The sequence below is a fragment of the Microtus ochrogaster genome, chromosome 19 (genome assembly GCF_000317375.1).
Source record: "Microtus ochrogaster isolate Prairie Vole_2 chromosome 19, MicOch1.0, whole genome shotgun sequence".
Taxonomy (NCBI): Eukaryota; Metazoa; Chordata; class Mammalia; order Rodentia; family Cricetidae; genus Microtus; species Microtus ochrogaster.
In genome coordinates this window covers 25,446,586-25,458,585 of record NC_022021.1, presented here as the reverse complement: position 1 = coordinate 25,458,585, position 12,000 = coordinate 25,446,586, and the positions used below count along the sequence as shown (strand labels likewise).

The 12,000-nt window shown below is 42.3% G+C and overlaps 1 protein-coding gene across 1 annotated transcript in view; it reads right to left on the bottom strand.

Moving 5' to 3' along the window:
• The window catches only part of Oxct1 (3-oxoacid CoA-transferase 1), a 125,201-nt gene that overhangs the window by 5,631 nt on the left and 107,570 nt on the right, over positions 1 to 12,000 (bottom strand). The window contains exons 15-16 of the mRNA XM_005356578.2: positions 5,626 to 5,706; positions 506 to 607 (exon numbers count right to left, since the gene is read on the bottom strand). Coding sequence (XP_005356635.1) covers positions 506 to 607; positions 5,626 to 5,706 — 183 coding nt within the window. The remainder of the gene's footprint in view (positions 1 to 505; positions 608 to 5,625; positions 5,707 to 12,000) is intronic.

The following is a 12,000-nucleotide window of genomic DNA, read 5'->3' as shown; positions in this document are numbered from 1 at the left end:
GTGTAACAACAAAAATTTTAATAGAAATCCTCCCCTTAGGTTTACTGGGTTTCTCACTCCTGAGTTTCCTATTTTCCTGCACTTGTTACATTCTAATATAGCCGATGGGCGTAAAGACGCAGAGGTGACGCAAGGGAAATGCCCTCGTCAGGTGGGTGTAAGAGTGAGCAATTCTTACTTTTCCACAAGCGGCTGACATCATGATTAGCCCAACACGACAAAGAACAGATGATTCCCAGGACTTCACGCGGGGCAGATGACTGGGAGCTTGTCCTCTGTCTCTGGTAGCTCCTGGGGTCCTCCTGCTCCCATCCCACACCCGGCAGCCCTGGCCTAACTCACACACTGACTGCTCTAGCAGCTCTCACAGGAGGCTCCCTTTCCTATTCCTGCTCAGATCAGCCCCTTAGATGCTCAGAAACGGATGGTTAGTGTCCCAAAACCATTTCTTCACGCAGGCTGTGATCCAGTGCAAGAGGCTGGCGCTGTTCACGGAAACACTTACCGCGAAGTCACAGCCGGTGCTCTTCTTTATGTCGTCGACAGTCAGGCCCTCCCAGAGCTCAATCAGTGTCAGCCCGTTCTTCTTGTCCACGTCAAACACAGCCTGAGGAAGTCAAGAAAATGACAATGACCACTTTCGTCATGAAAATTGTCACACAAAGACAGATGGGCGTTCAAGTTCCTAGAAGAGAGAAAAGATCCATGACCAAAGACTGAAAAGCAACAATGAAAAAATGTCCACTATAACTATTATAAATGATACCAGATCCTTAACCAGTCACTCTTTGGTGACTACATTGGCATCTTCTAGCATTGTAATAAGTTTTGAGTTTTGTTTTTTTAAGCTGTCTTCCATTTGTTAGCGCTAACACATTGACCAGAGAGGTGACCAACAATCTGAAGAGGGACAGGAATGAACAGAGTGGGAATGAGGCAGGGTAGAGCTGGGAAGAGAAAGGATAAGGATGTTGGGAAAATGCTGCTTGGTAAACGATTGTAGGAAACAAAAGGAGACACTGTGGTACCCAAGAGTAATTATAAATTAAAAGCTTCTCTGGCCCTGAAAGGCCAGCCAGCCTAACTAAGTAGCTGTTCAAATTCTTTCTGGTAAAGCTCTTCAACCTTTAAATTTCCAAGGAAACACATGGGACCCAAAAGGAGGGCACGAGAACCCACAGCCTTTTGGTGAGCAGTTCTAATGGCTGTGGTAGTGTCTAAGGCAGACAGGAATGCCGACCCCTGCCTGAACAATCCATCTTCAACATCACAGCCATTGTACCAGCTCGTGATGGTACCACCATAGCATCACCTGACTCGGGAAAGGACTACAAAGCCTTCATCACAGCTTTCTACTTGAGACTTCTTCAGAAGTCTTCTGAGATGATTTCTGGGCCATCTCGTTCTAGGGTATTTACTTCTTGGGGAAGATTATGTGCTGGTAATAACAAGAAAAAAAAAAAACAAAACAAGCTTTAACTATGAGACCCAGATGCTTCTACGGGGCTTTAAACCCTGCTCTACAGGTCTCTGTGCAGCAACATGGCTTCCTCTGTCAACTCTCATAGGGAGTTTCCTTTCTCAGACTTAAAGGTTATGTTTCCCAGGTTTTCTTCCGTGGACTTAAATTTTTATCTATTATTTGTAGTCTTCTGTCTTTACATTCAAACACCTTTGATGTCAAACCCTAAACTGTCATGCTTAAATACAGCACAAGCAAGAAGGCAATGCGCAGGGGGAGGAACAGTGGCTTTTGAGCTGGCTTGTCACACACACAGCTCAAAACCTCGCAGCTAAGTGGTCTGGGGAACTTGTCTTTACAACTGTGATCAGAGAGCACACAAAAGCCTCCCTAAGGCTGTGGTACAGGACACATATAGGAAGATAATACATTCTCTGCAACATGTCTGGGCCACAGTATAGGTGTGGTATTACTCCTTCGCAGAGTGCCTAAGCCAAGGCAAAGGCCTAAGATAATCACTCTCTCCAGCCGGTTTATATTTTCCCTCCAGTGGGAACAGCACAGGACAAGGGATGCTTACTTTCCTTGTCTGTTTGACAACATGGCTGATTCTACTGAAACGATGATTTAAGAGGAATTAGGTTTCATCTGGTGGTCTAAGGCGCAAACAAAAGTTTGATAAAAATGGAGAGGAAAATCTAAAAGTTAAATTGTTAACAGCTAATCAAAAATGATACTGAAACTACCTTGTCTTACAGGTAAGTAATTTAATTACTTTATTACCGCCATAAAGGCTACGTTATGGATCCGATAGTTAATTACAGCCAGGTGCTGATGAGGAAGCTAACTTTTATAACCCAATCCATACAACAGGGAACAATTATAATTGCTTTCAAAGGGCAACCTAATGGAATTTTCCTCAGTGCTGATTATGGAATTCTGGTTCCTTAACTGCCATTGCCTTTAAAGCACTGCATCCTCATCCACTCATCCAGCAGTGTCTATGCAGCACTGCACCCTCATCCACTCATCCAGCAGTGTCTATGCAGCACTGCACCCTCATCCACTCATCCAGCAGTGTCTATGCAGCACTCCACCCTCCATCCAGCAGCATCTATGGAGCACTGCACCCTCATCCACTCATCCAGTATCCACAAAGGAGCACCTGCTCTGCATGACTCACAGAGGTAAACATTCAGCTTCCTTCCCTGAGATGCCAAAGAGTCAGATTAGCTGCCTTGACTTTCCTTTCCGACAGCATCACCTGCAGTTCATGCTGATTGTGGCCACATGCTTACTCCAGTAGTGACTGCACTTTTGAACTCAAATCTCCCTTTGTCTTTTTTTAAATCCCCGGAACATAAAATTGAAGGTGTCAAACTAAACCTCTTTCTTTCCTGCCCCCTACTCTTCTCCCTCTTCCTCCTTTCTCGATCTTTGCTGGGACACAGCAGCTCAGACATTCTCTCGTTAGAAAATGCAGGCCTCTCCTTCCTCACCAGCAAATCAGGTGAGTCCAATCTCCCAAATCTCTCTAGACTATCTCTCTGGGTTGTGATTTGGGACCTTTTGCGTTTTTTACCTAGACCACTGGTGGACCCTTTCAATTAGATTTCTCTTCCTCTTTGTCTATTAGAAAAAACAAAAGTTATACTGTTCTGACTAGTGAAAAATAGTTTCCTAACTAATGTAAAGATCGCTGAAGGGTTCCCCATCCCTCTTCTGATAAGAAACACATTTTTAGGAGAGCATCCATATCCCTCCCTGAGCTGACCCCTCACTGGATTTTCTTCTGTAGTTCAGAATACAGCTGCCCTCTTGTGCTAAGCTATCCCATTTGCAGGTTCTTCAACAGGCGGGGCTTTCTTCCCTCCTCTGAGACTTTGTATGAGTTTCTCCTTTACCTTCTTTGATTTTCTTTTCAATCATAAAACTCCAATTTGTCTTTCAAGACTCACTGTCCAACCTATCAGTTTCCTCAGCAGGATAAGTATGACATCTTTGTTTAAGGAGATGATCGCGTTCAAGTTATTCACCACGCTAAGCGTCACAGGAGCAGCAATGAAGGAAATGGGCAGAGGTTAGAGGTCATTTCAATACTTAGCTGTCAGTGCTAAGTTAGGCTAAGTGAAAAGATGCAGGGAAGTGCTCTCAAGGCATGTAGGGAGGGAGAAGAGATACTTGACCGAGAAACAGAGAGATGCATGCCTGAGATAGAAGGCAAACAGGAAGCAGTGGATGGATGTATGAATGGATGCATGGATGGATGCATGGATGCATGGATGAAGCATTCCAGGGAGGGGTGGAGAATGTGTAGCCCCAGAAGCTTGTGGTCCAGGGAGAATGCAACAAAGTTCCTAGAATTTTAATACCGCTGAGGCAGGAGAGTTTTAAGTCAGAAAGACGTCAACTATAAAAGATGTGGCTTGGGAAATGCATTGTATGATGCCACCCAATAGTAGTCCTTGGTACTGCTACCAGGCTACCACATGTGTTCCTAGCATGGCATCTGGTATGCATCACATTGTGATTTCTATGGAGTCTGTTATTCTGGCTGCTGGAGATGCTGGATGCCTGCTGTCTAATGCTATGGAATGTGTCTTTCAATGAATGATGATAACCTCCTCCTTCTTTTTGTAAGTCATTGTTAGAAACAGTCTGGTTCAGAAAAGGTCTTCCAAAGAATAGCTTATCAAATGAATGAAACAATAAGAACCAAAAAAGTAAGTATAAAAGAGGCTCGAAATGGCATTAAGCTTTAGCACCCATGAAAGTTATATTAGGGACATGCAAGTATCAGATGGAAAGAGCTACAGTGAATGGTGGGGACAGTGGGCCACCATGAGGATGCTATTGCTGTGCACTAAGAGGGTGAGATGCAGGTGGAAACTGTAGCTAGGCTTCCAGGATGGGGGAAATAGAAGAGAGCAGAAGGAGGAGTAGAAGGCGCTGTAGGGAGAAGACCTGGAAGGCCAAGGGCAGGGGAGTAGGGAAAAGATTTACTAGGGAAGGGGGAGGGGGCACCCAATTAGGGACCAATGCTGGAAGATTTCTGGTAAGCGTTACTATGGTATTAAAGACATTGGAATTGAGGATGACTCCGTCTTAACTGCCAAGCAATGGCTTTTCTCAACAGGCCCTGTCGATAGCTTAGAGAGATTGAGGAATAACAAGGACTTTGATGCACTCGCTCTCCATAGAGCACATTTATGGAATTCCACACAGTCTCAGGAATACCCGAGCAGATGGAACCTTCCCTGAAAGCGCAGCTTCTGGGGAGTGTTATATATGTAACCTACTTTAGAGCATGCCTTGGGATGTTTCTTCCCAACCTGTAAAGAAGGCTAGGGAGCCAGACACTGTAACATCCGACTGTCATACAGCTCTGGTCAAAAGAAGAGAGGCATCACTGAGAAGGGGGAGAAAACCCAAACAGGCAATTCTGTCCCGTGGCTTCATCAAGAAAAACTCCTTCCCAGATGATTTACAGGGCCCATGCCATTTTCACATCCCAAGTTCCAATCTGGGAGAAGAACCCGGCTATGGACAGCTGTCTGGAATACTTCTCCGAAACGAGCAGTCTTTAACTGTATAACTGGCCAAAGGTTTCCATTTATGCAACAAAATACAGAGACATGGAAGTGGTGGGTATGTCAGAGAAAGGCCAGAAACCATGGAAGAAACAGGATGTATGTCTTGAGCCATTGTGGTTCTATCCTGCAACTTATACCCAAGTGACTCAAACTCAGTTGTGGCTGAATTTCCTAAAATAAAAACCCAACAGTTTATTCTTGTGATTTTTGTCAGACAAGAAAGAAAGAGAGGAAAGGTAAGGTACACTCCGAACCTTACATATACCACACATCTTCCTATCTTAAGCATCCAAATTTAAGGACCAATAAAGCTCTCGTCTGTTTGGAATGAACTGAAAGCTACGCAGGATGAGTTCCACTTCGTGCGTGCAATTCCTGAGAATTGTATTATAAGCAAGCCTACATTTAGAGACATTCATTTTCCCATTCCCCCCTTCCGCAAACTAAATCTTCCGGCTACTGATGTAAGATGGTTTTAGTTGGTAATTGTTAAAAAGCCTCACTTGTGCCTCTAAATAAAATAAAGAGGGAGCTGATGTGCGCGGAACCAGAAGCAGGAAGGTCCTTTACCTTTTCTGTGATGATGCGGTTGACACATTGCTTTCCCGTCAGCGGCAACGTACACTTCTCCATGATCTTATGTGCATTTCCCTGTTTTAAAGAACAACAAGAAAACATCAACCATACTATTCAGAGGGTAAGTCCTGCTTAGAATTGGTGTGACTATGGGAAAACCAGAAATGATCAGAGACATTGACTTTTAAGTATAGACTATTTCTAAGCCTTTGCAAAGTCAAGCTCTCCTCTCTCTCTCAAGTCAGTTTCCACGCCTGGAATAACACAGGGAGGACCCCTACAAGTAACCAAATGCATAAGAGATTTATTGGGGAGCCCTGTTCCACATGTGAGTACTCCCAAGCCTCAGTTCTTGTACTCCCTAATGTGCAGTTCCAACTCTCACATTCTCATTTTTCTCTCCCAAAGAATGGCCCCCTTAAAAAACATCTGTACTTACTTGCCAAGAGTAGGAAGTATACATGGAAAATGAACCTGAAACCCAGTCTCCTTCTAAAACAGACTTAATCTTACTTGTTAAAAAAGTAACAGATGCACAGAAAATAGCAATGCCTTGCTTCGATTTTCAATAGGAAAGGACCTCAATTTTCTTCCATATTTTCATGCATTTTCTCCTACATTGAAAACATTATATTTAGCATGCTATTTATCCCTTGCTATCAATTTAGAGATTATCTACTCGCTTATTTTTATGGTACATGAGCACTTAACTCTCTTACGAGTTCCATTTGCAGCCCCAAAGTCCCCACCATCATTTTCAGTCCTCCCAGTCACAATTTGTTGCTAATTTCAACCATCAGAATTGATTTTACTCTTACCTAATGCCCATGCAAAACAGACCACTGCTCAGTCAGTATGCTATATTCTCTTTCTCTTGTGACCATATTTGTTCCTTGAGATGGAGCTCTAGTTTGCTTATTAATAAAACACATAACCTAGTTTAAATGAACTTTCTCCTGTTGAAGTTTCTTTTACTCACCATTCCCTTTCTTCAAACATAAAATAGAAGAGAGACTGAGTAAAAGTCAGGTTTTCCCCAGGAACTCCCTTCCCCAGACCCATCCTAACCCCAAACGTAGAAGTGGTTTCCCAGGTGCTTCTGAGAAGCCCAGCTGAAATATCAGCTCTGACTTCTTCCAGTGATAATTCAACTCCCTTTTACTAATACTATAAAGCACTGGGAACATAATAAACATCTCCTTTGAGGTTGAAGGCTGGCCTAGCACACTGCAGGTCTTGTCTTGAAAACATTAAAATGTCCCTGCTTTCTTTTGGATCTAAACACACCAAATACAATGATGTCACTACCATCATCAGCCATCTGCCTGTTTTGCTTGCTCAAACATCCATCTAAGAATTCGCTCAGATATATCCCCAGACTGGTGTCAAACCAACTACATGCTTAGAGGCAATGAATTTCAGTTAACAGGATCTAATTATGATTTTACTCTTTGTAGTAACTTGTCAACCTTGCAATGCACCTATAGTTAAAAAGGTTTCAGTACATGTAAGGCAGTGTAAGGCATAAGAGGTTTTCTAAGGTTTCTGAATAGATGGATGGATGGATGGGTGGATGATGGATGGATGGGTGAATGATGGATGGATGGATGGATGATGGATGGATAGAAGGATGGATGGATGATGGATGGATGGACGGATGGATGATGGATGGATTGTTTTTTTTTTTAAAGACAAACTCTATAGCCTTAACTTAGTCAAAACTAGTGTTGACTACATATTAAGTAACTAAATATTACACCTTCAAAACCAAGTTCTTTCTAGATTTGCTATGTGAGAAAATATTTACAGATGTAGACCGAGAACCTCGCCTTCACTTCTCTTCTGCTATCACCTCCCGTGTGAGATTTCACATCCTGCATGTCACGGAAGCTAAATTTAACAGCTGAAATTAGGGGACGAACACTGGACTTCTATAGCCATCAGGTTTTCTTACATTTAATACAGCTCAGATAAGACATGACACAACGCATTGTGACTTCACACAAAGTGAGAAGTCCATAGGCCTCTGAGGGCCACTTCCTGCCGGGATCTCACTTGGTTCTCATTATTTGAGAAAGAGCCGCACTCGGAGTGAAGGCAGCCTTGGGGATTTCAATGAACAAGCAACTCTGTTTCAGGAGAAATGATGAATTTCAACTGACAGTGTTAATGGTACCCTATCAACAGAGACCTTTATAAACTATTTTCTACATGAATAACATAGCATAGATAGGAAAGGTGTGGACTTCGCACCAAAAAACTTTTGAACAAAACCTGATCCTTCACGTTATCTGTGTCAGATCAGTGTGTTCATACATTCTTGCCGGCCTCATGTTACAGTATTATTAGATTTAAACGAAATCCAGCCATCCAACATTAGTAAGAATAAATGTTAACTGCAACTTTTATACAATTTATAATTAAAATTCATATAACCTACCAATAATTTCGTTATGAGCTTGTAAGTCCCTACATGAAGTCTGACAGAAATAGACAAAAAAAATGGCCTAAATTAATTTCCTGAGACCCGCAGAACCCAATGAAAAATGGTACCTATTTGGGGACAAACTGTAAGGCTCGCCTAGGAAAGCAGCCCCTGGTGTATGTGTGCAGTTAGAACAACACAGCTAGGTGAATCCATTCACATTTAGCTCTAAGATATAACAGAGATCAAGGACAGAGAAAAAATATAATGCAAAAAGATGAAAAAAAAAGTCACAACTGCAATGCAGCAATAGGTCAGCTCTCAAGCCCAACCATGACTGACTCCCAGTTTAGCACACTCCCTAAGCACGCTGGGCTGTGCATCAGTGGAGCATGGCAACTGCATACACTGGTGAGTCACAAAGCAGGAACAATTGCTGATTCTGAACGGTTAAAAATAAATTCGAACAGAGACGGTCGGTATAGCATGCAAAACATTAGAGAAGGCTGAAGATCAGGATTCTCATTTAATAGAAACCTGGAGGTGTTTATTTGGACTTTAAATTCTCTGGGTTGCTAATCTCCTATTGCCTTGATCTGCTCTCCTTATCCTAAAGAACTCACTGATGTGTTGAAGGTGCGCTGAACTAGGAAGGCTCGAACTGATGCTGAAAAACAGAACCCGGGATTTGGAGTTCATCCTCATCATTCTGATTCTTTTTCATGTTCTCCAAAAGGCCGTTCAGAAAAGGCAGAAGCTTGGATACAAAATATAAGAGTTAAAAGGTTTTAAGCTAGGCGAGTGGTCCATGCCTGCAGGCCTAATGCCGTAGGAAGCTGAAGCAAGAGGATCACTGGAGCAAAGAACTCAGTCCTGACCTGAACAACCCAGCAGGACTTCAGAAAGAGGTTTCGCCTAATACTAAGGGCTCTTGATTTCACTAGACTTCATCATAACCTTTATTAATCCCCAAACTCTATTACTTTCAACTACTTCCCTGACGTCTTTCTCCTCTTCAAAACCTTAGGTACTTTACAATTTTAGTTTTCAATAACCTGGGCCTCAGAACTTTCTAGTACTTGCTTCCTTGAGATCTCTTTAATTCTTTAGATTTGTATATGAAACCCTAGAACCACATTTGCAGTAATGAACAACTCTGATTAAATGATAATATTTCTTGCTAATATAACAGTGCATTTTAGGACGCCAAAGTGCACTTAATCTCACGTAATTGGCTCATTCTTTTCATACAACAGAATGTTCTAGGAATTGATCATTCTCAAGCTACCAGCTACTGGGAAAACACACCAAATTACATCCCATCACCTCAGATTCAAACGGCCATAGCCTTTCTAGTTTTCAGAACAATAACCCCGACACAGTGTCCACTCCAGTGCCCTAGGGACCTCCCGAGTATTATGGTCTTTTTGGATGCTCTACGTTTCCTTCCTCCCACTCCCCATGGTATGTTGTTCATCTCCTATCAATTCCTAATAGCTTCTGAGCTTGCTCAAGGCTGACACCATTCATCTCTGCATCTACAGGGATGAGAAGAGCGCTAAGCAAACCTCAGTGACCCATACATGCTGTCTGGATATTACAACCTGATTCAGAGACCTCTGACAGAATTGGAGTTAGAAAATACCATGTGACTAAGTACCTGCGGACTGCCTGGGGCACCTTTCTGGCTCTCAGGAATATGCTTGCACAGTTCCAGTATCTCTGAGCTCAACAAAAGTTCATCTAACAGAAGTGATTGAAAGGGGATCACAAGATTTGAGGAGAACAGCAAAAGGATGGGGCAAAGACATATTAGGCCTGTAGTGTGAAGCACAGAATTTCAAAGGGAGAAATGAAACTAGTTTCTGCACCTTCCACTTGCTCCTTCCTGGTTGCCAAAGCTTGTCATAACCTACCACAGGGCTCAAGGTTTAATATTAGAAGTTAAATATTCTCCAATATTTAGTCTTTAGTACAAGGAATCCAATATCAGATCTCTCTTTAGCCTCAACACAGCATCACAGAAGCCTGTTAGTCAGCTTGTTAGTGCCTTCTCTCTGCCCACCCCTCACCATGATGAAGAAAGCAAGAGGATTATTTTCTACACATACATGCACTTCTTTGGGGAATGCTGTTTGTGTTACTGATCACATGACTGTCAGGCCACCATGGTGACTGATATGGGGCATAATAAAAATGGATTGGCTAAACAAAGAAAATCAGGTACACCAAATACCAGACAAGAAAGGCCAGAAAGAACTTGCTCTCACCAAGTTTATCCTCATAGGACATTTTGGCCTTTCCCGTATCTCCTCAGTGGATCCTAACAGTCTGCAAAGCACCGGTGGAAACAGCTGGCACAGGTGATTTTGCTGTTATTATCCATCTTTATCTGTCGATGAAGTAACAGTTTGTGGCCACAGGAACACTCTCAAAGGAGTGAGTAGCCCACTGAGACAATGGATATGGCAAGCCATGTCCCTGTGAAGAAGTGTCAGGGTTGAGGTCTTAGGATAGAAGTCCCCTTTCTTCAATGGGATCATCACCATGGCCAGACTTTCACTATCTCTTTAATGGCCAAATCCTGTAACTGTCAGCCTCTGGAGAGCAGAGCCCAGGAATAAGTAGGAAAATTTCTCCACCCTCACAAATTGCAGTGGTAACTCCGTTTTTCTTAGTATTACTTTTTCCTTTTTCTTTAAAAAAACAGTAGAGGGTTTCACTGACAAACTCAGACTTCTATAGTTTAAAATATTAGCTTAATTAAATTCCCTAAGACATATTTCAAAGCTTGACTAAATGTTGGATTGTGTCGTGTTGATTTTTTCCCCCATTGAAAGTTTTTTTGTTTGTTTGTTTGTTTTCTCAAGGGTTTCTATCCCAAGGGAGAAATAAAAGGGCAAAACCATGTAAGAATGTCTATGGTCTTAGTTTTATTTTTTATGGTACTAAGTGTGCATTTTACTGCAAGGCTATACCTCGAGTCCCTTAGAATTTCATTTTTTTAAGGTAGACTGTTTTTCTTTCAAACTATATAGACTAATTAGCAATCAGACTAGAAAAAGTGACAAGTTCTTCATGATGGTACAAACACAAGCAGAAACTCTCATAAAGTATGAATTAACAAAGCAATACTTTATTAACAGGGAATACTTTTCAGTGTCACCAAAAATGACCTCAGAAATCTTTCACATTGTCTAAAACAAATGAGATTAATAAACTTCAAGGGGATAAGTAAGAAAAAGATAAAATAAGTATCGAAATCTCTACACAAGACTTTGCTACCAGGGAGATTAGACTAAATAGGAAAAATCATTCCCAAAGACTTAGTTTCAACTTCATAACGACACAACCATGACTCTACTTATTCTTTCAGAACCCAAATCTCTCGCTGTAATAAAAACAAAATATAAACCTTCCCTAGAAACAGGGCTCTCTTTTGTGTTCTCAAAAAAAACAGATGTTCTGCCTTTGCATGTTTACAGTCAATGTTAAGTGCAATTAAAGTACTCTGCCCCCCTCAACGCTGTTCCACCCCTGGAAACAGATTTCAGCATTTGCTACTGAGAACGAAACACTTGGTGCATGCTGTTAGCAGAGATGGCATTATCAGAAAAGTTCTGCAAGGTCAAAGGGGGTTTAGAAGAAGGCGATGCAGATTCTGGGCTTGGCCTCACTCACCAGTTTAACTGAATATTTCATTTCTATGGAGTGTGGTTTGTCTAGCTGTGGAGGTCGGTCTGCAGCGATGGAATGGAAGCAATCAACATGGGCAACAGGGAAGGGCTAGGAGAATGCTATGTGCCGAGAGTGCAAGCTGAAAGACACCATGGTGATGGTTCAGGTAGAGGTGAGGACCATGGTGATGGTTCAGGTAGGGGTGAGGACCATGGTGATGGTTCAGGTAGGGGTGAGGACCATGGTGATGGTTCAGGTAGGGGTGA